Source organism: Salmo trutta, chromosome 29 (genome assembly GCF_901001165.1).
Source record: "Salmo trutta chromosome 29, fSalTru1.1, whole genome shotgun sequence".
NCBI classification, from domain to species: Eukaryota; Metazoa; Chordata; class Actinopteri; order Salmoniformes; family Salmonidae; genus Salmo; species Salmo trutta.
In genome coordinates, this window is record NC_042985.1 from 24,597,056 (window position 1) to 24,623,624 (window position 26,569).

Below are 26,569 nucleotides of genomic sequence, written 5' to 3' on the forward strand. Positions count from 1 at the left end.
TGGTAGATTTGACAGTAGATGAGTGTGCAATGATGTGTTTTAATGAGTGTTTATGTCCTCTTGTTGTCTTTTTGGTCTCGTCTCCTTCACTCGTTTTGTGCTGTGTCAGAGAGGAAGAGGCAGAGCGGGAAGTTTCACTCTCTCCAGAATCTGTCCAAAATAAACTCAATGCGTTTTTATGGGCTTATTTTTTACCTAAACTTGTCGCCGTCCTTCCCACCTATGGGACAATGACTCCCATTGTTAGGGCGGAGACATGAGTATCTCATCATTATATACAGATCTCTGGCGGTGTGCACCTTCCCATTTACACACACACCAAGCCCCTCCCCCTGCCTCTCAAAGCAAAGATGAGATCACTTCTTCCTCTCTGATAAGCGCTTTCAACACGTTATTTGCATTTGAAGTTTGGTGGTCCAACAGAATGGGTTATATGGACACCGAAACACATTGAGACATTATTTTACTGTAATAGAGTAGAAGGTATTGATACTCTTTTTATGTCTCATCTTCTCTAAAACTGGAGTCTCGATGAGCATTGATTCTGGAAATGTAATGCTCTGCACAGAATGCCAGTGGACAGGCTAACATGCTGGTCAAACAGTTGGAGACGGACAGAAGGGTGCGTTCATAACAATTGAACGGTTTTGCCTTGTAAGCTAGCAAATACTGTAGATCCAAGTTGGCTAAACCTGAAATATAAAGATGAGTTTGAGGCCTGTGTTAATTTTATATAATGCCTGCTACAATAAGTTAGTCATTATTAGTGAATGTACATTATGCATGGTTTTTAACAAAAACGGCTTTCTCATAGACAGACTTGAAAGCCAGATCAGTGATTATTGCAAAAGCCAGTTAAAATATTTAGATAAAATAATTAGATTTAGCCTAGTCATAATTTCACAAGCCCTGAATTTATTTGATTATTGCTGACTGTTTGAAATGCACTGTATTTGACCTTTAATTGTACAACAAAGCTTAGCTAGAAAAAACTTCAAATAATCTAGATACTGTATATCATGAATCGCCCATAAGTGAAAAAAATAGAGATATGATTTGTAGGCCATATCAGCCAGCCCTAGTGCACCCACACACTTTACATGCATACATGTAACTGAAGACTCAGTCGCAGCACACGCATTGTCATGTAAACAGTTAGAAGCTCTAAAACCAGTTTCATCTGCATTATGGCAGGCACGTCTATCACACAAAGACATGAACACAGTATCTACATTTCTCTCTGCATCTACAATCAATACCACATTATCAGTTTGTTCAATGTAGAGCAGAACAACCCTGACTATGAACAACTGTAAGTCAAAATGCCTCCCTGTATTCTTGCCTTTACTGTAAATTCAGTGATTGCTCAAGTCTGATTGCTGTGTGGTGAATATGGGTGATTGTACTTCCATTTTAAAAACAACTATTTCAGTAGTTTTGTCTTTTGTACCAATCAGCTGTTGAGTGGCAGATCGGGTACACAGTGGAGCTTGGCATTAACACCACTGATTAATGCAGGTATGGTAAACACACACACACACTGTTATTGCTCGGCTTCCTCCTACACTGCCCACCTGTTTAACCTGGTGACCTTCTCCCAGCTTTGTTCATTTGCATGATTCCACTGCAGCACTGCAGGTTGGTTTAATCCCTCCCTCTGCAGCCGACTCCTCCCCTCATCCTCCCACCCTCATCCCCCTCTCCCCTCCTAGCGCTGCCTGCCAGACAGCTGAACACACTCATCCCTGGTCCATAGGGATTCCTGGACACTGTCTGTGATGTCACCTCAGAGATGCTCCCAACACACAGTAAAACTGTAAAACTGGCCTCTTCCCAAACTAGTGTAGGACACATCACAGTGCCACGTTCACAAACTATTCCAAACAAACACTCACATACTAGAACACAAAAGTTTCACTTAAAAACCATACACAGTCTCATGCTCACAAACACAGAGACCAATAGAATTACCCAGTCTGGAAAAATACCCCACAACACATTGTAGCAAACCATTTTAATTCACTTACTGGATGATTGAGAAAGCAAGAATAGTGGTTGTCATGGTAGTGTACATTCAGTGCTTTGGGGAGAATTGTACAATCAAACTGACAATGCAGGGAGGCAGTTATGGCAAACATCACAAATGAATCATAATTTAGCTAAGTCTGAAAAAAAGAATATGCAATACAAAAAACAGTACAGTACAAAACACAGATGTGTGCTGCCATGGACCATCTACAGTTGAGCTCAAACTCTGTTGGTTTGGAAGTTCTCCCATTGTGTGCTTTTTTCCTGCACTGGTTAGACAGGCTCAGTCCTGACCAGCAACAGGGGATATGTGCAACAAGGGTTGGCGTGAAAAACACTGGATGAAATAAGACCAATAAGACCAGCTTCTGCTTGACACACCCAGACCGGGTCCAACGAACGGCCCAAACAACCCGCCTCCCCAACCCTTCCAATGCTGTGCTCTCCACCCTCGAGTGCCGAGTTCATCACCGGCCAACTTCCCACAGGGCAATGTGCTCTGGAGCTGTGGACGTACACACACACACACACACACACACACACACACACACACACACACACACACACACACACACACGAGTAATAGAGACAGACAGAGTAGAGGGAATAAATGGTATGGTTTATATCCCAAATCCCCAGTAATCATAGCATGCGCGCCATTCAGACGTGAGTGTGCAGAGGACATTAATATTCTACAACACAGCAGAGGAGGCTATAGACACACACCCACACACCACACATACTGTACACACCCATACACGACACATACTGTACACACCCATACACCACACATACTGTACACACCCATACACCACACATACTGTACACACCCACACACCACACATACTGTACACACCCATACACGACACATACTGTACACTCCCACACATACTGTACACTCCCATACACCACACATACTGTACACACCCATACACCACACATACTGTACACACCCATACACCACACATACTGTACACACCCATACACCACACATACTGTACACTCCCATACACCACACATACTGTACACTCCCATACACCACACATACTGTACACTCCCATACACCACACATACTGTACACTCCCATACACCACACATACTGTACACTCCCATACACCACACATACTGTACACACCCATACACCACACATACTGTACACACCCATACACCACACATACTGTACACACCCATACTATACACACCCATACACCACACATACTGTACACACCCACACATACTGTACACACCCACACATACCGTACACACCCACACACACTGTACACACCACACATACTGTACACACCCACACACCCACACACCACACATACGGTACACACCCACACATACTGTACACACCCACACATACTGTACACACCCACACATACTGTACACACCCATACACCACACATACTGTACACACCCACACATACTGTACACACCCATACACCACACACACTGTACACACCCATACACCACACATACTGTACACACACACCACACATACTGTACACACCCACGTGCACCCACACATACTGTACACACCCACACACACTGTACACACCCATACACCACACATACTGTACACACCCACACATACTGTACACACCCACACATACTGTACACACCCACACTGTACACACCCACACACACTGTACACACCTACACACCACACATACTGTACACACCCACACATACTGTACACACCCATACACCACACATACTGTACACACACTGTACACACCCACACACCACACATACTGTACACACCCACACATACTGTACACACCCACACACCACACATACTGTACACACCCACACATACTGTACACACCCATACACCACACATACTGTACACACCCACACTGTACACACCCACACACACACTGTATACCTACACACCACACATACTGTACACACCCACGTGCACCCACACACCACACATACTGTACACACCCACACATACTGTACACACCCATACACCACACATACTGTACACACCCACACATACTGACACACCCACACACCCACACACCACACATACTGTACACACCCACACATACTGTACACACTCACACACCACACATACTGTACACACCCACACACCACACCCACACCACACATACTGTACACACCCACACATACTGTACACACCCACACACCACACATACTGTACACACCCACGTGCACCCACACACCACACATACTGTACACACCCACACATACTGTACACACCCACATAGCACACATACTGTACACACCCACATACTGTACACACCCACGTGCACACACACACCACACATACTGTACACACCCACGTGCACACACACCCACACACTGTACACACCCACACCACACACACACTGTACACACCCACGTGCACACACACCCACATACGCAACATTCCCACGTGCACACACACACCATACATACATGAGTGCAAACAAGCATGCACACACGCACACAAAACTATTTCCTAGTAATCTCTCATTGGGCCTAGTTTTCATTTTGGGCAATGAGGGCCCAAAATGGAACCCCCAACAGTCAAGGGGTAGGATACAAACAGATGTGGCTCTAGCCTAAAACACAATTCCCATGGTGCAGAACACTGGAACAGCTACACCCCTACCTCTCTAAAAAATATCTATATTTACGCGCACACACACACTCTGTGTATCTGGGTAATTGTGTGGACCCCACAGGCTCCCTGTGCTTTCCACTTATCCTTTTATTGCCAATTAACAGAACACATCAATGCAGCTTCACAATTATACCTTCAGGGGGGTACGAGAGAGAGAGAGAGAGAGAGAGAGAGAGAGAGAGAGAGAGTGTGTGTGTGTGGGGGGGGGGAGCTATTAATCACAGTCAAATTCATTCATTTCACTCTTTGTTGCTCCAATGAATCTTTTGTTTTAGAGTGCTTGTGTAGAGGGGAAAGAGTAAAACATTATCCCAGCTAGTCCAGCTGTGTTCTCATGTGTTCTGTTTTCACCAGCCTTATCACTCCACTTTGAGCTCTGGTCGCACACACATACACTCACACACCCCCACCCACCCACACACCCACCCACCCACCCACACACTCCTCTCCAATCCTCTTTACTGACCCCTCTTTACACAAAGGCCTCTCTCTATAAGAAGAGAGAACCGATGGTTTTCCATCAATCGGCACCAGGAGATTCAGAGCTTTTAAACGGTGAGCTGTTAAAAATGTCCAGCAACACTGACTGGATTAGGATGGCCCTGGATGATCAATATGAGATTGCAGAGCTCGCCACCTGCCTAGAACACACACAATTAACCAAAACCAAACAAACAATACCAGCCTCCAATTCTGACTCCATCACACGGGTGAATTATAGAGGGGAGAAATGTGTGTGTGTGTTTAGACACTTGGTGCCATTGTAGGCCTGACGTATATCGATCTCTAGAAGGCTCTTTATGAGGAGCCCTGAGTGCCATTGATTCCAGCTGAGTGTATCATTAAAATGTGTGGGCCGTGTCGCACAGCCTCTCCCTCATAAACACAGACGGTAAACACTGCACCCAGATCAGGAGTTAGGGCTGTGATGTGTTTGCTGTTCTCTGCTTGGGTTTTATACTGAACACTCACTTTGACTCCAGCATCCCTCAGCCAGAGAGACCAGGTAAAGATTTAGGGTCCTGATGTCTTTCCCTTGCATGCTGATCTAAGGTCAGTTTTGTGTATTCTCCTGTGATGGAAAGGGTAGGATTTGTGGATAGCAAGCTGATCCTAGATCTGTGTGTACGGGTAACTTCTACCAATAGTGTTTGAACTCCTCTCTGTCTGTCAGGATGTTTTTACGAGCTGCTGTCAGTCTCTCTCTTAATTTGTTGTCATGGTGATGTCAATGTCCAACAGATGTTTTAAACCACCTGCAGGTTTAGAGAGTTTTAAGATATATCAGTGAATGCTACATCTAATGGTAATGAGTCTGGACGCAGTGTGAGGACAGATTTCCTTGATTAGAATATCTCAGCATCTCTCTGTGTTTCTCTCCACCTCTCTCCCTCCCTCTCTTTTCACCTCTCTCTCTGTCTCTCTGTCTCTGTCTCTCATAGAGTTGTGTTCTCTCACCGTACTGGCAGATGTATCGGTTGCGTGTTTTACAGCGCTGGTCGTTCCAGTTGAAGGCGCTGGATGCCTGCAGCTCCACACAGTTCCCAAAGCTGTAGGGAGAGAGACACGAGGGAGAGGAGAGAGGGAGGAAGAGGGAGATGGAGAGAGGGGACATAGAGACATCTGGTGGTCAGACAGAAAATAACAGTTCTGCTTTCAAACACAGTAGCCTCAATGTCCAGGGCCGTATCCACAAAGCATCTCAGATAAGGTGTGCTGATCTAGGATCTGTCCATATAATCATATTCATTTTGATCTAAAAGAAAAAACTGATCCTAGATCAGCACTCCTACTCTGAGATGCTTTGTGGGTATGGGCCCAGGCTTCTCTCCTCCTGACAGAGGGTGAGGTGATGATGTTAGGCTACGTGAGACTATACCTGTGTTCCACACAGTATAGAATAACCATGATGGTAACAATATGTTCATTCCAGTGAAAAATACAGTGGAGTCGCATTTGCAGTGCCTCATTCCACCTGCTTACTGTAGATTCTGACTACAATAATATTATTTTATGATTATCCATTCAACAAGGTGACATGATAATAAAAAGTTATAATTGTTGTTACTATTATCATTAAGTTGTCAAAAGTTATGACTCTCTCACCCCTGGTTGTCAGGCTGTCCAAAGGCGAAGCTGCTGTATGTGGGGATTTCTCCTGAGTCCCAGCGGAAAGAGTCCTTCAGAGGTTTATATGTCAGCCCTGGACACAATACACACAACCTTATCTCACTTTTAGACATCTCAGTGCTGCTCATGCAAACTCCCAAAGTCAGTCTGTCTAAGCTATTTGGCTGTACGTATAGAAGGACAGTGAAAGTGACGTACCCATCCAGAAGTTACGTGTCTCAAAGTCGGGGTCTGTGACCTCGTTGCTGGTCTCCAGCTGGCTGAGGTAAAATGCCAGCATGTCCTGAACCTTCTGGTTGTGGATCTGGGCCAGAATCCCCCCTCGCTCCTGGGGTCCAAACACACACCACAACATGGGTTACACTCACTCACTCACTCACTCACTCACTCACTCACTCACTCACTCACTCACTCACTCTTTCTCTAACCTGACAGCGGGTCTTGGCTCCATAGTAGGTGTTGACCTCTGGAGACACCATGAAGCACTCTCCATCTATCCTCACGTCACAGCTGTGGAAGGGAAACTGCTGCTTCTCTACAGAAACATAAGCAACACACATTAGGTCTCAGTAAAGGAGACACCTGGCACTGACCATCCATCTTGGCTCAAACTCAATGTACAGACCGCAGTCCATTCTGGTCACAATAAACACTATGACCTTTTATCATTATGATTTGCTCAACTCCTGCGTCCTTTCTCCTCCGTCCTCTCTCACCTCCTTTTGAAAACATCAAAGTTAATCGAGGAGAGTCGGCAAGCAAAGTGAACGTGGATGAAAATGCGCTTTCTTGAAATGAGACGGTCCTTTTCCACTTGTGCGTCAATAGGCAAATTAGGTTTACAGAGGTGGATCCCATAATAAATGTGTAAAGTGATCAAAACAAATTAAGTTAGTAGTCGAAGATATTTTATAGATAAAACAAGCATATTGTTTTTTAATGTGTGCATGTTCTTAGTCTCTGACAAAACAAAAGCTGATTCAAATGGGGTGTGACAGATTTCAAAACTCTTCCGCGGTGGATACACAAGTATCCTCGATGAAAGGTGGCTATCGAGGAGGGGAGGACACTCTTCCTACTGACGAATTGACACACTGCTCGACCATTCGATCACTTATCGGTTTCCAGGTCAAGGAGGAAAGAGGATGGAGGAGAGAGGACGGAGAAGAGAGGACGGAGGACGGTCTTTTGCCCAAACAAGAAAAACCCCTGAGATGCATATGGCTTGATAACACAGTAAACATTGGAATCCATACTGGCTCAAACTAGCAGATACAACTTGAATCTAATCAGGCTGAAGTTTAATAGAAAAGAGGGTGCATTGGCTTAGATACAATGATGATAAGAGTCTGGTTCATTCTGGTTTAAAGTAATGGTGAGACAGTGCCACATTGGCTACATAAACTTACATCACACTCACCTGCACACTCAGCACCCCCATAACCAACATCACACTCAGCACCCCCATAACCAACAACACACTCACCTGCACACTCAGCACCCCCATAACCAACATCACACTCACCTGCACACTCAGCACCCCCATAACCAACATCACACTCAGCACCCCCATAACCAACATCACTCACCTGCACACTCAGCACCCCCATAACCAACATCACACTCAGCACCCCCATAACCAACATCACACTCACCTGCACACTCAGCACCCCCATAACCAACATCACACTCACCTTCACACTCAGCACCTCCATAACCAACATCACACTCACCTGCACACTCAGCACCCCCATAACCAACATCACACTCACCTGCACACTCAGCACCCCCATAACCAACATCACACTCAGCACCCCCATAACCAACATCACTCCCCTGCACACTCAGCACCCCCATAACCAACATCACACTCAGCAACCCCATAACCAACATCCCTCACCTGCACACTCAGCACCCCCATAACCAACATCACACTCAGCACCCCCATAACCAACATCACACTCACCTGCACACTCAGCACCCCCATAACCAACATCACACTCAGCAACCCCATAACCAACATCACTCACCTGCACACTCAGCACCCCCATAACCAACATCACACTCAGCACCCCCATAACCAACATCACACTCACCTGCACACTCAGCACCCCCATAACCAACATCACACTCAGCACCCCCATAACCAACATCACACTCAGCACCCCCATAACCAACATCACACTCACCTGCACACTCAGCACCCCATAACCAACATCACACTCAGCACCCCCATAACCAACATCACACTCACCTGCACACACAGCACCCCCATAACCAACAGCACACTCAGCACCCCCATAACCAACATCACACTCAGCACCTCCATAACCAACATCACACTCACCTGCACACTCAGCACCCCCATAACCAACATCACACTCAGCACCCCCATAACCAACATCACACTCACCTGCACACTCAGCACCCCCATAACCAACATCACACTCACCTGCACACTCAGCACCCCCATAACCAACATCACACTCACCTGCACACTCAGCACCTCCATAACCAACATCACTCACCTGCGCACTCAGCACCCCCATAACCAACATCACACTCAGCACCCCCATAACCAACATCACACTCAGCACCTCCATAACCAACATCACTCACCTGCACACTCAGCACCCCCATAACCAACATCACACTCAGCACCCCCATAACGAACATCACACTCAGCACCCCCATAACCAACATCACACTCAGCACCCCCATAACGAACATCACACTCAGCACCCCCATAACCAACATCACACTCAGCACCCCCATAACCAACATCACACTCACCTGCACACTCAGCACCCCCATAACCAACATCACATTCAGCACCCCCATAACCAACATCACACTCACCTGCACACTCAGCACCCCCATAACCAACATCACATTCAGCACCCCCATAACCAACATCACACTCACCTGCACACTCAGCACCCCCATAACCAACATCACACTTGCAGGAGCACTCCTCTTCCTTGTAGCGGCCGTGCACACACTTCACACTGCAGCGCACTGAAACACACACACACAGTCACACACACAGTCACATACAGTATATCGACCATGATGTGCCTACAGAGATACCTGAACACACACTGCAGAGCATGGCTAGTCAGACACACAGAGAGAATAATGACTGTAGTAGACTGTCAGACTGGTAAACACAGGCACATAGACTGGTACCCTGACAGAATCGTCCGGTGAACCTAGGTCCACAATGACACTGGCAGGAGGAGATGTTCAGACGACCATGCTGCCCACAGCTCATACGACATGGGTTCCTGGGGGTCTCTGGAACACAGATACAATTTTCTAAATACCTATGCTTAAAAGTCTTCATTTTTCCATGAATACATCAGCCTCCAGTTGGGGCTTGTTCTCTGACAAGGCCATCATTGCATGGTAAGTGGTTAAGTGTTGGCTATACTGTTAAACCGGATTAAGTGAAAACCCCTTCACATGACAATACTTTAACTGAGGCAAAAAATACACTTAACGTCTTTGGCTCAAAATAGATAATGAACTGTCATCCTCAATAGAGGTGATACGTCGCTTTTAGTGCACTGAAGAAAAAAATCTGCAGAGAACAGTGTTGGTTGAAATAGATACTACTTTGAGTAAGGAACAGCTAATATGATTAAAATGCTAACATTTTTCACTAATTTAACGATAGACTAATTTATATGACATAGGTTCACAAAATAAACAGCATAGTGGGTCAATTTCCACAACAACTAAGAGCGTTGCAGTGCGAGGCTAAACGTCACCACTGTAACAGTGTGAAGCAAACCCATGCACATGCGCAGGTACTCTCACTCATCGCAATATCTGCGGTGCTGCTCGTGGAAACATAATATCACTGAGTCTACCTTTAATGAATGAGAGCGTTCTCTATAGGGGTCTCACCACACAGTCCTCCCACATGGTCCCACAGTCTGAAGCAGCCTGACATGGAAGAGGTGCAGAGAGAACAGGAGAAACCAGCCACATAGGGCACCACCAACCTCCCATTCACCTCCCAGTTACCCCTGCAGAGACATATCACACACACGGATACGCGCACACACACACACACACACACACACACACACACACGCACACGCACACGCACACACACACACACACACACACACACAGGCTGAGTACTAAAACAGGAAGAGAAGTCTGACATCAGGTATATTAGTAGTGTTCTTACCCAGGGGAGTATGCACAGACAAACAGCTCCCAGAGAGCATCACCCCTCAGACACAACTGTCTGGCACAGCCCACGTTACTGGAGGTGGCCCACACCAACTACCGCAGAGAGAGAGAGACAGACAGACGGACAGACACACAGACAGAGTTAGAGAGAAACAGAGTGAGAGAGGGAGTATATTGGCGACACAGTGTATTGGCATGTGGGCATCAAACTCAATCCCGCCAATTACTCAAATTGAATTGAGAGTTGAATTGAGACTTCTTGTTTTGACAAAGTTACTTAGGGTTGCTGCACAGTTGACAGATCCAGTACTGTTAACCATTACCTGTGTGTAGTGTTGGCAGGTAGCATTCTCTCTGCATTGCCCACTCAGGTACATGTAGTCCTGCCCTTCCTCGAACCATGAGTCAATGACCTCAGCAAATGAGCTGGTGGCATGAGCTGAATGATGGGTGTTCCAGCCAATGTGGCTGAGCGGTTGGTCCTGAGGAGTGGGATCTGTGTGGCAGGACTTCGCCCTCTCCTGGGCAAGTTTGACCAGCTTCTCACTCCAGTCCTACAGATATGGGGAAGGTGGGAGACAACACACGCACGCACACACACACACACGTTTAAACGAATACAATGGGGAACTACCTTCCCATGACTGAGGGTGACAGACCGACTTCCTCTCTTTGTGACCTGAAGGGCTCTTTTTCAGGGACACATTTTGCTTTTGGGACACTCCCATGCCAGGCTCTCCATTTAGCCTCCTATTGTTAATGTTCACTGACAAGGTTTCTTCTGAAGACTTAGTCGCAGAGCTCTGGAAATCTATAGCCTAAAATGGATGCAGTATTTGGGCAGGGACTGATGGGGAGATCGATAAAATGACAGTTTGTATGAGAGAGAAAGAAATAAAGTAGGTTGTATGAGCACAGACCATGGCACAGTGACTCTGCTGCTCTGCCAGCTGACCATTAGGTCACTGAGTATACTATCTCATCCTCATAGGCCTTAAATAGATCAACAACAGCAAGTGTGCTATCCATCGCTAAAGGCCAGCACTGGCCATGTGATGGTACCTGATCTTAAACAGGACAGTCCTAAATAAACTACACAGTCAGGATGGTGAACAGCGAACACCCTGGGAGGCTGAAAGGTGATCTCTGCTTTCAAAGCTGGTGCACTTGTATTTATTATGGATCCCCATTAGCGCTACTCTTCCTGGGGTCCACCAAAATTTAGGCAGTTATACAATTTTAAAAACATTGCAATACATTCATAGCACACTGTGTGCCCTCAGGCCCCTACTCCACCACTACCACATATCTACAATACAAAATCCAGGTGTGCGTGTGTGTGTATAGTGAGTATGTTTTCGTGTGTGTGTATGCATGCGACTGTGCCTATGTTAGTGTTTCTTCACATGTGTTCCATAAAGTGTATTTTTATCTGTTTTTTAAATCTAATTTTACTGCTTGCATCAGTTACTTGATATGGAATAGAGTTCCATGTAGTCATGGCTCTATGTAATACTGGGCGCCTCCCATAGTCTGTTCTGGACTTGGGGACTGTGAAGACCTGTACTTAACATGAGATCCTCTCTAAGCTTTACAGGAATGTGGTTCTGAATATAAAACAGCAACACCTCCACCATTGGCATTTCTGTCTTTTCTGTAAATGTTATAACCTTGTATTGCTACCACTGTATCATCAAAGGTATTATCTAAGTGAGTTTCAGCGATAGTCAGAATATGAATGTCATATTGATTTCATGAACCTTGTTTCTTAAGCTACATATGTTAACGTGAGCTATTTTGAGCACTTTTCTGGGATGCTTACTTGTTTTCATTGCTTTACTGGAAAACTTAGCAGAAGTAGATATGCTCATGTTATTTATGTTAGTGCAGGGTGAGCTGCACACAGTGGACTTCCTACTAGGGCACTCCGCCTCAGTGCTAACAGTATAAATCTCATCATAGGTACATGATTACTGCATAGTGCATACATTAGCTGTAGGATCAGAAAAGTCAGTTAGAGGGGCATAAATTAGGTTAGTTACATTGTCTACCAATGCCCCTGCTATAATGTACATTTGCTGAAGCATTATGACAACTCAGTGTCACAATGGTAGGGATTAACTGAGCTGGGCTTGGGACATTGATAAGTCATTGTCTCAACGCAGCCTTATAATGTTGTGAAAGGATCCAGGAACCCAAATGATTTCGGGGGATCCCATCCTACTTATAAAACATGTTTTGTTATCAAAAGGTATCGAAATTGTCAACAAAAGTTACACCCGTTGAGCTCCTCTATGTCTCTCCTCTCATAGTGAGAGGAGAGACAGACACACTGGTGGACTGGGATGTAGAGGGAGAGAGATGTAAGGGGAGTTGGAGAAGGGGTCGTGGAGTGTAGGGGTAAAATGGGGGATGGGGGGGTAGGGGCCACAGGCGGGACAGTCTGGACGGGTTAGCGTCCTTTAATAATGCCCTGGTCTGGTGAAAGTTGTGTGTCTTCAAAGTGGAGGGATCAAATGAAACCCCAATGTCACACACCTATTACCATTCTCTCCTCTCCTAGCACAGAGCCTGCTACCACATAAAGACTCACAGGGTTATGCTTAAAGACACAGTACAGTCAGAAACATGATGGGCCTGTCAGTATCAAGTACTGAGTTGGGATATCCGCCCACTAAAGAGACACAAGGCACTGAGGCAGATGAAGAACTGAGTGTCTAAACAGTGTCCCGGTAGACACATTTATAAGCATACAGTGCATTCGGAAAGTACTCAGACCCCTTCACTTTTTACACATTTTGTTACTTTACAGCCTAATTCTAAAATGGATTATATTGTTTTTTCCCCCTCATCAATCTACACACAATACCCCATAATAACAAAGCAAAAAGAGGCTTTTAGAAATGTTTGCAAATTTGTAAAAAATGTGCATGAGGATATATTACTGTGTTCTTGGGGACCTTCAATGCTGCAGAAAATGTTTTGTACCCTTCCCCAGATCTGTGCCTCAACACAATCCTGTCTCAGAGCTCTATACGGACAATTCCTTCGACTTCATGGCTTGGTTTTTTGCTCTGACATGCACTGTCAACTGTGGGACCTTATATAGACAGGTGGGTGCCTTTCCAAATCATGTCCAATCAATTGAATTTACCACAGGTGGACTCCAATCAAGTTGTAGAAACATCTCAAGGATGATCAATGGAAACAGGATGCACCTGAGCTTGATTTTGAGTCTCATAGCAAAGAGTCTCAATACTTATGTAAATAAGGTATTCCTGTTTTTTTTATTTTGAATACACTTGAATACATTCAAAAAAACAGTTTTCGCTTTGTCATTATTGGGTATTGTGTGTAGATTGATGAGGATTTTTTTTTATTTAATACATTTTAGAATAAGGCTATAACGTAACAAAATGTGGAAAATGTCTGAATATTTTCTGAATGCACTGTATAAGCAGCATATAAACAGTGTGGATTCTTCTGTTTTGCTGATGAGGAACTGATGAGGCAGCCTCTGCCTCTGTTAGGACAGGGAGACGGACAGTGGCTCATTGACTAAGCTGTTTGACCCCTGTCTCGTCTTGTGCGCGTCGAATGGTAGCAGAATGTCTCCTCTCAGCGTGAGCTGCCTGCGGCAACCGAACCAGTTACCGTGGAGATGGCTGTCAGCACTTAGGACCTGAGCGTGAAAGGCCGGTGTTTCCCCATATGTCGTTTCACGACTGGCCACCCAAGAAGAGGTCCTGTTTCAGAGATGGGGAGAGGGGACAGAGGGGGAGGAAGAGAGGGTATCCTGGCACACATCAGTGGGATGTCATGCAAAGCTATCCGACTCCCACTCGCTCTTCAGAGAGATCTAAAATTTTGCCAGGCCATCAACATCCAACCATCTCTCCATTTCACTGACCCCCATCTCTTCTCCTTCACCATTACTACAGCCCCCACCAGTCGCATCTTTCCACACCTTCTCAATGTTGCTCCTCAGAGATTCTGCCAGCCTTCCATCACCTTGAGAGGACCCCAACACAAACACTCTCCAGGCCACTCCTGTCCTACTGATAGCCACAGCTCACAGCCTGCCTGTGTGTACTCAGCAGAGCTCACAGCTGGTGTTTTCACCTGAATGTGTGTTATAAAAAACACCCCCCTTAGAGAGGAGCCAGAATGAGACAGCCAAACAAATCAGTGTAATTTCCTCCACAGTGGCTTTGACTGGGTCCACTGACAGGTGAAAAGAGGGGAGTTTTCATCTTGTCACCTTTTAAGTTAATCTTCCTCTGGCACATTTGTGTTAATATTTAAGGGCCTTCTAAAAGGGAACACTAACCCGTTTGTCAATTATTCAACCCTCCAGTGAAGTAAGAGATCCTCAATACTCAGAAACACTAACTGGAGCCATGTGTTTCAATTTATTAAGGAAAATACCTACTAAAACTCAGATGAAGGTCTTATGACTGACACATTAAAACATTGGAGAGAATACAACAGGCCCAGTGTATGGGAGTATACATGCCATACTATAAAGAGCTTGGAAAGAATGATATTGCTTCCTGTAGGACTAACTTCATCATTAGCATTACTTCCTCATCATAGGACATTTGTTGTTTGATGAATGGAGAAATGTCCAGATGTCAGGGGAGTGATAGCTAATTAAGAGTCTGCGCTAAGCCCCTTTGAGCACATTGTTCCCCCTGATGTCCTCTGGTCAAAATCATCAGCGCACGCTGATGCCGCCAGAGGGGAGCAGGGTCACTGGGCAAGTCCCCTCTTGAATGTTCCATTTTCACGTCACAATGCATCAGCGCAAGGAATTAAGTAAGTACAGGAGTGAAGCAAAGACCAGACATAGGAGTGTGTTTAGTCTTACTCTGTTATGGTCCGTAAAGTCAACAACTTATAGCTGAGGAATTGATGTTGGCAAGGAGTGCAGTCCATAAAATAAGGCAAGACAGCACAGAGCTTTTAATAGCAAAGTGACAATCAGCAGGAACACTGTTTCCCAGGCAATGTTTTCATGCCCACTCAAAACAGTCTTTTAGCCGTGGGAGTCCTCAGCTAAGTGGAGACATTAAGTGGGTTGAACTTTGACCTAAAGTACTGTAAATTACTTAGCTACAGATGCACACATAGCCTATACACTTTCTCTCACACATACCCAGCAGGCAAAACTCGAAATGACATCATTACAAGGAGAAAATGAGTTTCTACAATGAGTAGACAAATGCCTCCCTCTCCTGTCTTACACCAAAAGAAAATACTTCATTTCCATTTCTGTATTTGAAGCAAAGTACCTCCTATTGTCAGACAGGCTTCCCCAAACCTAGGTGAACCTCCAGGGGGCATGGACTGAGTACAGAGAGAGAGGAGCCTCATTTGTGAAACTGTGTGAAGCGCTGCTCTTTTATCTCCTGAAGAGAAAAAGGAGAGGGAGAAGAGGGAGGCTGCTGCAGGGCCACACTATAATATCTTTACCGACACAATGAGACAGCGCTTAACCATGCCTGCTGCTCTGCCTGGGTGGAAATTCCTCAAAGAGAATCACAAACGCAGCTAAAGCCCTGAGCCTTTTAAGCGTTTATCAGTAAAGCTCCTTAATATGCTTCTTCAGCTCGCCCGGGATTCCTCCATCGGCCTTCGCAAGCAAATTACCTGTAATACCACAGTCCTGAATGCAGTATGATAATATCCTCATCCTCTTTTTCTCATTACGTGTTATCAGCTATGTGCAGTTTGCAGATGCTTAGCAGCAATCTAGGAACTCTGCTTTATCTGTATACATTGGCTTTGAGAACGCAATCTATGATAAGTGACGGTTTTGGCCAAAACGGCCATTAGGCCTCTAGGACATACTATTCAACCCCACTGTTGTGTGTTTCATTATCCACTGATTGTCCTCTGTCGTCGTCTGTCCTCATGCAATGTAAGCGGGAGATAAGGGAGATAAGACTGGTGTAACCGATGTGAAATGGCTAGTTAGTTAGCGGTGGTGCGCTCTAATAGCGTTTCAATCAGTGACGTCACTCGCTCTGAGACTTGAAGTAGGGTTTCCCCTTGAGTTGCAAGGGCCGCGGCTTTTGTGGCGCGATGGGTAACGATGCTTCGGTGGGTGTCAGTTGTTGATGTGTGCAAGGGTCCCTGGTTCGAGCCCGGGTTGGGGCGAAGAGAGGGACGGAACCTACACTGTTACACTGGCACAGTAATAGTGTCACGCCCTGATCTGTTTCACCTGTCCTTGTGCTTGTCTCCACCCCCCTCCAGGTGTCGCCCATCTTCCCAATTATCCCTGTGTATTTATTCCTGTGTTCTCTGTCTGTTTGTTGCCAGTTCATCTTGTTCATTCAAGCTTACCAGCGTTTTTCCTGTCAGCGCCTATCGTTTCCCAGCCTCTTTCCTCGTACTCCTGGTTTTTGACCATTGCCTATCCTGACCCTGTACCCGCCCGCCTGAGTCCGCCTGCCGTCCGGTACCTTTTCTCCACCTCTGGATTACTGAACTCTGCCTGTACCTGACCCTGAGTCCGCCTGCCGTCCTGTACCTTTTCTCCACCTCTGGATTACTGAACTCTGCCTGTACCTGACCCTGAGTCCGCCTGCCGTCCTGTACCTTTTCTCCACCTCTGGATTACTGAACTCTGCCTGTCCCTGACCCTGAGTCCGCCTGCCGTCCTGTACCTTTTCTCCACCTCTGGATTACTGAACTCTGCCTGTACCTGACCCTGAGTCCGCCTGCCGTCCTGTACCTTTTCTCCACCTCTGGATTACTGAACTCTGCCTGTCCCTGACCCTGAGTCCGCCTGCCGTCCTGTACCTTTGCTCCACCTCTGGATTACTGAACTCTGCCTGTCCCTGACCCTGAGTCCGCCTGCCATCCTGTACCTTTTCTCCACCTCTGGATTACTGAACTCTGCCTGTCCCTGATCCTGAGTCCGCCTGCCATCCTGTACCTTTTCTCCACCTCTGGATTACTGAACTCTGCCTGTCCCTGATCCTGAGTCCGCCTGCCATCCTGTACCTTTTCTCCACCTCTGGATTACTGAACTCTGCCTGTCCCTGACCCTGAGTCCGCCTGCCATCCTGTACCTTTTCTCCACCTCTGGATTACTGAACTCTGCCTGTCCCTGATCCTGAGTCCGCCTGCCATCCTGTACCTTTGCCTTACCCTGGATTTTCAACCCATGCCTGTCTTTGCCTGCCCCTGTGCCACAATTAACATTGTTACTTCGACAGTCTGCATCTGGGTCTTACCTTGATCCCTGATAAAGAGATGGCATCAGATATAGAGAAAATGCCCAGTGGTTCTCATTGACTCAACAAACAGGGGGATTATCATTGGAGGCTTGTCACACATTCCTGTTGTTTCAGGCTGCACAGTGCCTACCCACACTATTCACTCAGTCCTTGGGTAACATGCTTGTTTTGTCTCACTTTATCTGAGTGTTTAAGTGGAAATCATGAGACTATCCCTGAGTCTGTTAGTCTGCATTACCTAATCAGTGATTGAAAACGACAACTTCTCCAATTTAGTTCAATTAAGTTCAGTTAAGATTCATTTACAGTGCCTTCAGAAAGTATTCACACTCCTTGACTTTTTCCACATTTACATGTGTTACAGCCTGAATTCAAAATTGATTACATTGAGATTATTTTGACACTGGCCTACACACAATACCCCATAATTTCAAAAATATTCATTAAAATGAAAAGCTGAAATGTTTTGAGTCAATAAGTAATCAACCCCTTTGTTATAAGCCTAAATAAGTTTGGGAGTAAAAATGTGCTTAACAAGTCACATAATAAATTGCATGGACTCACTCTGTGTGTGCAATAATAGTGTTTAACATGATTTTTGAATGACTACCTCATCTCTGTACCCCACAAATACAATTATCTGTAAGGTCCCTCAGTCGAGCAGTGAATTTCAAACGCAGATTCAACAACAAAGATCAGGGAGGTTTTCCAATGCCTCGCAAAGAAGGGCACCTATTGGTAGATGGGTAAAATTTAAAAAAAGAAGACATTGAATATCCCTTTGAGCATGGTGAAGTTATTAATTACACTTTGGATGGTGTATCAATACACCCAGTCACTACAAAGATACAGGCGTCCTTCCTTACTCAGATGCCGGAGAGGAAGGAAACCGTGAGTGTCTGAGTTACAGTTTTAACTTAAATCTAATTGAAAATCTATGGCCTGAAAATGGCTGTCCAGCTATAATTAACAACCAATTTGACAGAGCTTGAATAATTTTGAAAAGAATAATGGGAAAATGTTGCACAATCCAGGTGTGGAGAGCTCTTAGAGACTTACCTAGAAAGACTCTCTGCTGTAATCGCTGCCAAAGGTGCTTCTACAAAGTATTGACTCAGGGGTGTGAATACTTATGTCAATTAGATATGTCTGTACTTAATTTTCAATACATTCGCAAACATTTCTAAAAACATGTTTTCACTTGCCATTATGGGATATTGTGTGTAGATGGGTGAGAGGAAAAAAATAAATGTAATCCATTTTGAATTCAGGCTGTAACACAACAAAATGTAGAATAAGTCAAGGGGTATGAATACTTTCTGAGGCACTGTATACAACTAGTCGCTGTAATTTTCACATGACTAGTCAGTCTGCGGGCAAACAACGATTCTAACAGTGAGGAAACCCTAAATCTAACTGAGCCACCAGGTAGGCGCTGCCTTTGACTTCATCTACACACACTGATATAACATCTATCCTGCCTGTTAGTTTGAGTAGAGACAGAGAGACACAGTATGTAATCCTCCTGGTCCCTAACAGATATATCTATCTCAGAGCCCCAGGGACAGATCCCAGATCCACTCCACACAGTGTTTATGGCCTTCAGCATTAACACCCAACCAGAGACAGCACCATACAGAACAGCTGTGATGTCAGTGCCCCTGTGACTGGAACATGCACTGTCTACATTCACACACTGATCCCCACTGTCTCTCACTGTTGGGAATATCAACGTTTCAACAGAAGATACCCTGTGAGAAATCTCTGGTGTCGCTGCCTTTGTTTAGTTGTTAGAGATGGGGAAATGGGGATACCCTCAGAGAGGAAGGAACTGTGACTACTTATGAGGATACGATTTCAACTGATCTGTACAGTACCTTTGGATATAATATATAGTTGTGTTATAAATCATGGATCAAATGGAGGGCCTTTACCGAGGGCTCGGTTAACCAAGAGACAGACTCTGTGACAAACTGTAATTGGGAGCATGGGAAAGAGCACAGGGGAGGGTTTCTGGCAGGGCTCTATTTCAGGTGACCTTGGTGTCCAGCAGGCAGCAGCAGCCATGTAACTCAGTGATGTGTTTCAAAGGGGCCAGCCTGCATGGCAGCACGGCAGTCGGCATAGTTACATTTGCTTACAGCTCCGGGTAGAAGTTGCCATCATAGAGCTAGGACCAGCCTATCCTCCCCAATCAGAGGGGCAGACAAACAGACAGACAAACTGACACACACACACACACGAAATATGATGAAAGGCAGGCAGGGCAACTAACCATTTTTTGCATGTTAGCGGCCATGGGGGTGACCCAGCTGCGCAGCCTATTGTGCTGTGTAACAATCAGAAAATGCTCCTTCAACCCAAGCCCTGGAATAAAGAAAAGCACACAATTATTTAGGACTGGTCGCCATGGCACTGGAATGCAAGTGTGTAAGGGGGACAAGGGGGTTGGCTGAAAGGTCTGTTGATACAGTAGCACTCCACAACATTGGGACAGTGTATATCCACAGCCTGTACATGCGATAGGCTAAACAAATGTGTATGGCCTATCAGTTGGAGAACTGAAATTTGTATTGCCTATCATTGGAGAACTAATATCTCTATTCAATATATAGGCCTTGTAGCCTTGATGAGGATGTTTTTCCCAAATAGGATTCTGACAGAAATATAACAAAATCTTACAGTTTTCAGAATCCTATAGCATTATTCATTTTATTGGGAAATAAAAAAAATCGCATAGGTTATTTTGATTAAACATAGCATAGCATAATTTACTAATGAATGTTATCGGCTGTTTAGCCTAAATGCTAATCACATTTGAGCAATTTACAAGTTAAGATGGAATGTAGGAAACAGATGACAACTTACAAGTTGTATCTGCTTAAAACGAATTAGTTAGTCCAGTCTGGCTCAGTTGATAGAGCATGGCGCAAGGGTTGTGGGTTCGATTCCCACGGGGGCCCAGTATGAAAATGTATGCACTCATTACGATAAGTAGCTCTGGAGGAGAGGGTCTGCTAAAATGTTAGCCTATATCCACTGTAAATGAAATAACATTGCAGAGTGAAATGTTCTGCATTAATTAGAATAGTTTGAGGATTCTTTGCAAGAGAAGTTAATAAAAACCATCACACTTTTCCTGACATATACTGTATCGCGTGCATCGGCCACCCTGCTGTTTTCCTCTGACTAGTGCTGAGCAGAACAGAACAGGCGATGCGCGCTCTTACCGCTCTCAGATGAATCAGCGCTGACCGGTTTCTCCGTGATTATCCTATTCGCGTGGGTGCTGTACCGGGTCTGGGGGGTCACCATGAAAAACAGAAGCAGACACGAGGGTCCAGTTAGAGACCCCATGGCTACTGAGGTAAATCGTGCCAAGTACTCTAAACTCCTCGTGGACAAGTGGCTCCCTCTTTTACCCTCCTCTTCTCTCCCTCTCTTTCACTCCCACTCACTCTCTCTCTCCCCTTCCCAAGAGTTGTTAACATTTTGCAACTGTTCTTATCCACTCACGCGCACACAGTTGGCCGCTACTCAAACTTCAGTTGAATGAATGATACACGATCAGCGATAAACCCACATGGACAACCAAACTTCTAAAAGCTTGGCTGACCTTTTAACCACACAAATCAAATCAAATCAGTATTAAGTCATGCAGTGGTGACCCGGTGGGGCTGTTTAGTCTGTTTAGCTAAACTATATATATATATATATATATATATATATATATATATATATATATATATATATATATATATATATATATATATAGTACCAGTCAAAAGTTTGGACACACCTACTCATTCAACGGGTTTTCTTTATTTTAGTATTTTCTATATTGTAGAATAATAGTGAAGACATCAAAACTATGAAATAACACATATGGAATCATTTAGTAAGCAAAAACGTTTTAAACAAATCAAAATATATTTATATTTTGGATTCTTCAAAGTAGCCACCCTTTGCCTTGATGACAGCTTTGCACACTCTTGACATTCTCTCAACCAGCTTCACCTGGAATGCTTTTCCAACAGTCTTTTCCAACAGTCTTTTCCAACAGTTTCCACATATGCTGAGCACTTGTTGGCTGCTTTTCCTTCACTCTGCGGTCCAACTCATCCCAAACCATCTCAATTAGGTTGAGGTCGGGTGATTGTGGAGGCCAGGTCATCTGATGCAGCACTCCATCACTCTCCATCTTGGTCAAATAGCCCTTACACAGCCTGGAGGTGTGTTGGGTCATTGTCCTGTTGAAAAACAAATGATAGTCCCACTAAGCGTAAACCAGATGGGTTTATCGCTGCAGAATGCTGTGGTAGCCATGCTGGTTAAGTGTGCCTTGAATTCTAAATAAATTACAGACAGTGTCACCAGCAAAGCATCCCCACACCATCACACTTCCTCCTCCATGCTTCACGGTGGGAACCACACATGTGGACATCATCCGTTCACCTACTCACGTTTCACAAAGACATGGCGGTTGGAACCAAAAATCTCAAATTTGGACTCATCAGACCAATGGACAGATTTCCACCAGTCTAATGTCCATTGCTCGTGTTTCTTGGCCCAAGCAAGTCTCTTCTTATTATTGGTGTCCTTTAGTAGTGGTTTCTTTGCAGCAATTCGATTATGAAGGCCTAATTCACACAGTCTCCTCTGAACAGTTGATGATGAGATGTGTCTGTTACTTGAACTCTGTGAAGCATTTATTTGGGCTGCAATTTCTGAGGCTGGCAACTAATGAATTTATCTGCAGCAGGGGTAACTCTGGGTCTTCCTTTCCTGTGGCAGTCCTCATGAGAGCCAGTTTCATCATAGCGCTTGATGGTTTTTGTGACTGCACTTGAAGAAACTTTCAAAGTTCTTGAAATGTTCCGTATTGACTGACCTTCATGTCTTAAAGTAATGATGGACCGTTTTTTTCTTGCTTATTTGATCTATACTTGCCATAATATGGACTTGGTCTTTTAACAAATAGGGCTATCTTCTGTATACCACCCTTACTTTGTCACAGCACAACTGATTGGCTCAAACACAAAAAAAAATGTCAAGTCGGAAATTGCAAATTCAACAATGAGTGGTTGTGAAGGAATCAGTAGCTAACTGCAAGCGTTGCAAAGTATTCACTATTTTGCTTCGCCTGCCTGCTATTCGGTGGACAGGGTACGTGGTCCAAGTCTGGGTTTAAGGATATAAAACATCTGTCTGAAATTCTCTTTTCCAAGCTTAAAATGATACACATTCACTCACAGTACCATGGGCCAGAAAAGGTTGAGTCATTGGCCATGTTGTCAATCCAGCATGACTTCTGCAGCATTCAAAACAACTGGAAACTCAGAACTGGGAAATCTCAGACTTCAGTTCAAGACAACCGGGAACTTGGCGAAAAAATTAGCTCCGACTAGAAAAATACGTTTTGAACGGTCATCCAACTTGGAATTCCAAACCGGGAACTTTTCTTTCCAGAGCTCCAACCTGAAGATCACTGACGTCATGCTTCAACCGTGTTTTTTGTTGTTGTTTCCAGTTGTCTTGAAAGCACCTTTGATGACAAAATTTGTCCACAAGCAGGACCACCGCTCCACCTTCCTGTTCAAGTGAGCACAGCGCAACAACGGTGAGTCCAAAGATGTCTTGTATGCCGCTGCTAAATTAGCTCATGTGCTTTTCTTCATGAGGAGGGATGCAATATAATGTTGTTGGGTCTGTAACCATGTTTGCCAGTGACAGTCTCTTCCCATTCAAATATTTGTTTTCAACAGAAAGTTCAGTAATAGACCCGTGTAATTCCAGTTGATATTGCGAGTGTTGTTTTTTGTTTTCTTGTCACCGTTATAGTGCAATGAATGTATTGTTATGTGTTGTGTAGTGGCTTTGCTGGCATGCATAAAAACAATGGTTGAGTTTGCCCCACCAAGATTTACATGCTAAAATCGCCACTGGTCTCATATGTGAAAATGTTTCCTCTGTTCCTCAAAATTGTAATGCGTACTATTGTTTGCACAGATGAATGTGGTACCTTCAGGCATTTGGACATTTCTACCAGACTTGGTAGACTTGTACCAGACTTATCTACCAAGAGGTCTACATTTTTTTTCTGAGGTCTTGGCTGATTTCTTTGGATTTTCCAATGATGTCAAGCAAAGAGGCACTGAGTTTGAAGGTAGATCTTGAAATACATCCACAGGTAAACCTCCAATTGACTCAAATTATGTCAATTAGCCTATCAGAAGCTTCTAAAGCCATGACATCATTTTCTGGAATTTTCCAAGCTGTTTAAAGGCACAGTCAACTTAGTGTATGTAAACTTCTGACCCTCTGGAATTGTGATTTAGTGAATTATAAGTGAAATAATCTGTCTATAAACAATTGTTGGAAAAATGACTTGTGTCATGAACAAAGTAGATGTCCTAACCGACTTGCCAAAACTATAGTTTGTTAACATGATATTTGTGGAGTGGTTGGAAAACTAGTTTTAATGACTCCAACCTAAGTGTATGTAAACATCCGACTTCAACTGTGTATATATGTCATGACGTGGCCCTCTTTGGGTATAGCGAGCCTTCCCCCTCTCTCTCTTGCCTACACCCAGGCTGCTGTTATCTCAGGTTGTAAATTCCTGGAGGAGACTCTCTTCCTCATGGCCAGACAGTGTAGAGAGAGAGAGAAGGTTTCACAGGAGAACAAAGAAACCTCTTCTCCAGCATAGAACTTGAGAATTGAACAATGTACATGTTTTGGAGAAGGTGTACACGGTCGGGGAAGAATCCAGCTACGACCGGTCCATTTCGTTTAATGTTTGTGAAACTCATGAGAGACAATACAGCCACATTACCATAACTCTGTTTATACAAGAGTCTCAGTTATGAGGCTTGCATCTAATTGTTGTATAAAATGAATGAGTAAAGATTAAACTATTTGTGAACTTATGTAATGTGATTTTAAACTGTTTAATGAAAGGGAACCCAATTCCCTTTAAAGTTAACTAAGTCATTGGCCCGCCCCATGAGCACAGACATTGATCTGGGGTCATGGGACAGCCTTTTTCTGCTCTTCCGAATATAACCCCCACCTGGAGAATCATCTGCAGACCAAGCTTACCTCAATTACGAGAGGGCTAAGGTTTGAGTAGAGACCAGCTTACCTCGATAACCGAGAGGGCTAAGGTTTGAGTAGATTGCTGAATTCTTAACTATACCACGTGGTTAAACTCTGAGAATATCGATACAGACAGAATAAGAACAAATCTTAGATACTAATTACTAGTCTGCAGCTAGGAATTCTGTACCATTGAACGCGAAGGCCGACAACCGCCGAAACATCTATCTGCAAGAACATTTCTGAAATGGGACTCTGAAGTATCCATTCTAGCCACGAGAGACGATCAGGCGAACTCTCCAACAGAAAGATGGACGATTCCAACAGAGATCAGGACGACACACTGAGCGTAAATATATATTGATTGCAATTATTCCCGAATGAGTGAGCATTCATGTGCAAAGGATTAGCATTTCAATTAATATAATTATCAAGTGTGTAGTGACTCATTTGCGTAATTCCCGCCTTTCTCAGTCGACCCCCACTTCCCTTTTGTCCACCAAGCCGCGATACCAGTTTATCCCACTAGGGAAACTCCGCTATCATTTCCTTGTAACTATATCTACTGTTTGTTTGTTTATGCATTTCTGTGATTATTTAGTTAGTAAATAAATGATTTATGGATGATCCATAGTGAAGACTGGGTTCGTGCAGATAACCAACAATTTACGATGTTTGGAATGAGACTAACGTGAGGTAAAGAATAATTAATTAATTAGAAGACTAATTGATCAGATATTAAAATATCTGAAAGTTATATTAGGAAAAGTATAACTTTGTGCCCCGTCTTCCTAGTTAATTACATTTACATGATTAAGTTAGTTTAATCACGTAATAATAATTACAGAGAATTTATTTGATAAAAATAAGTTTTCAGTTTAATGATGCCAAAGACACAACATATGAATGACAGGTCGCCACTGTAAAACACATAGGATGTGTCTATATATGGAAAAATAGACCTTAAAAAATGTCCACCAATCGATTTGGTCGAAAGAGCAGACAACTTTTGATCGACCAATCGTTTTTTTAGTCTGGACCAGCCCTAAGGCCAATGTATACCCTATGTAAAACAATCAAGAAAACATACATTAAAAGCCAAAGGTGACTGTCAGTAGGCATATCTGAGTGATCCCGGGTGTGGTGTAGGGCAAGCTATATACAACAGTAGGCTACATCCGTGTTAGCACAAGTCAATTACTGTAGCCTAAACTCT

General features: G+C 44.4%; 1 protein-coding gene across 1 annotated transcript; it reads right to left on the reverse strand.

Annotated features, from left to right (window-relative positions):
• Positions 1-2,007: 2,007 nt before the first annotated feature.
• On the reverse strand, positions 2,008-21,680 carry LOC115167180 (C-type lectin domain family 18 member A). Its single transcript, XM_029721352.1, has 12 exons — positions 21,483-21,680; positions 20,528-20,619; positions 11,326-11,556; positions 10,998-11,095; positions 10,709-10,830; positions 9,986-10,093; positions 9,722-9,814; positions 7,225-7,331; positions 6,995-7,124; positions 6,773-6,869; positions 6,125-6,216; positions 2,008-2,533 (listed from the first exon to the last, which is right to left on the reverse strand). Exons 1-12 carry the CDS (start codon positions 21,607-21,609, stop codon positions 2,496-2,498), a joined length of 1,335 nt encoding a protein of 444 aa, XP_029577212.1. The 5' UTR covers positions 21,610-21,680; the 3' UTR covers positions 2,008-2,495.
• Positions 21,681-26,569: the final 4,889 nt, after the last annotated feature.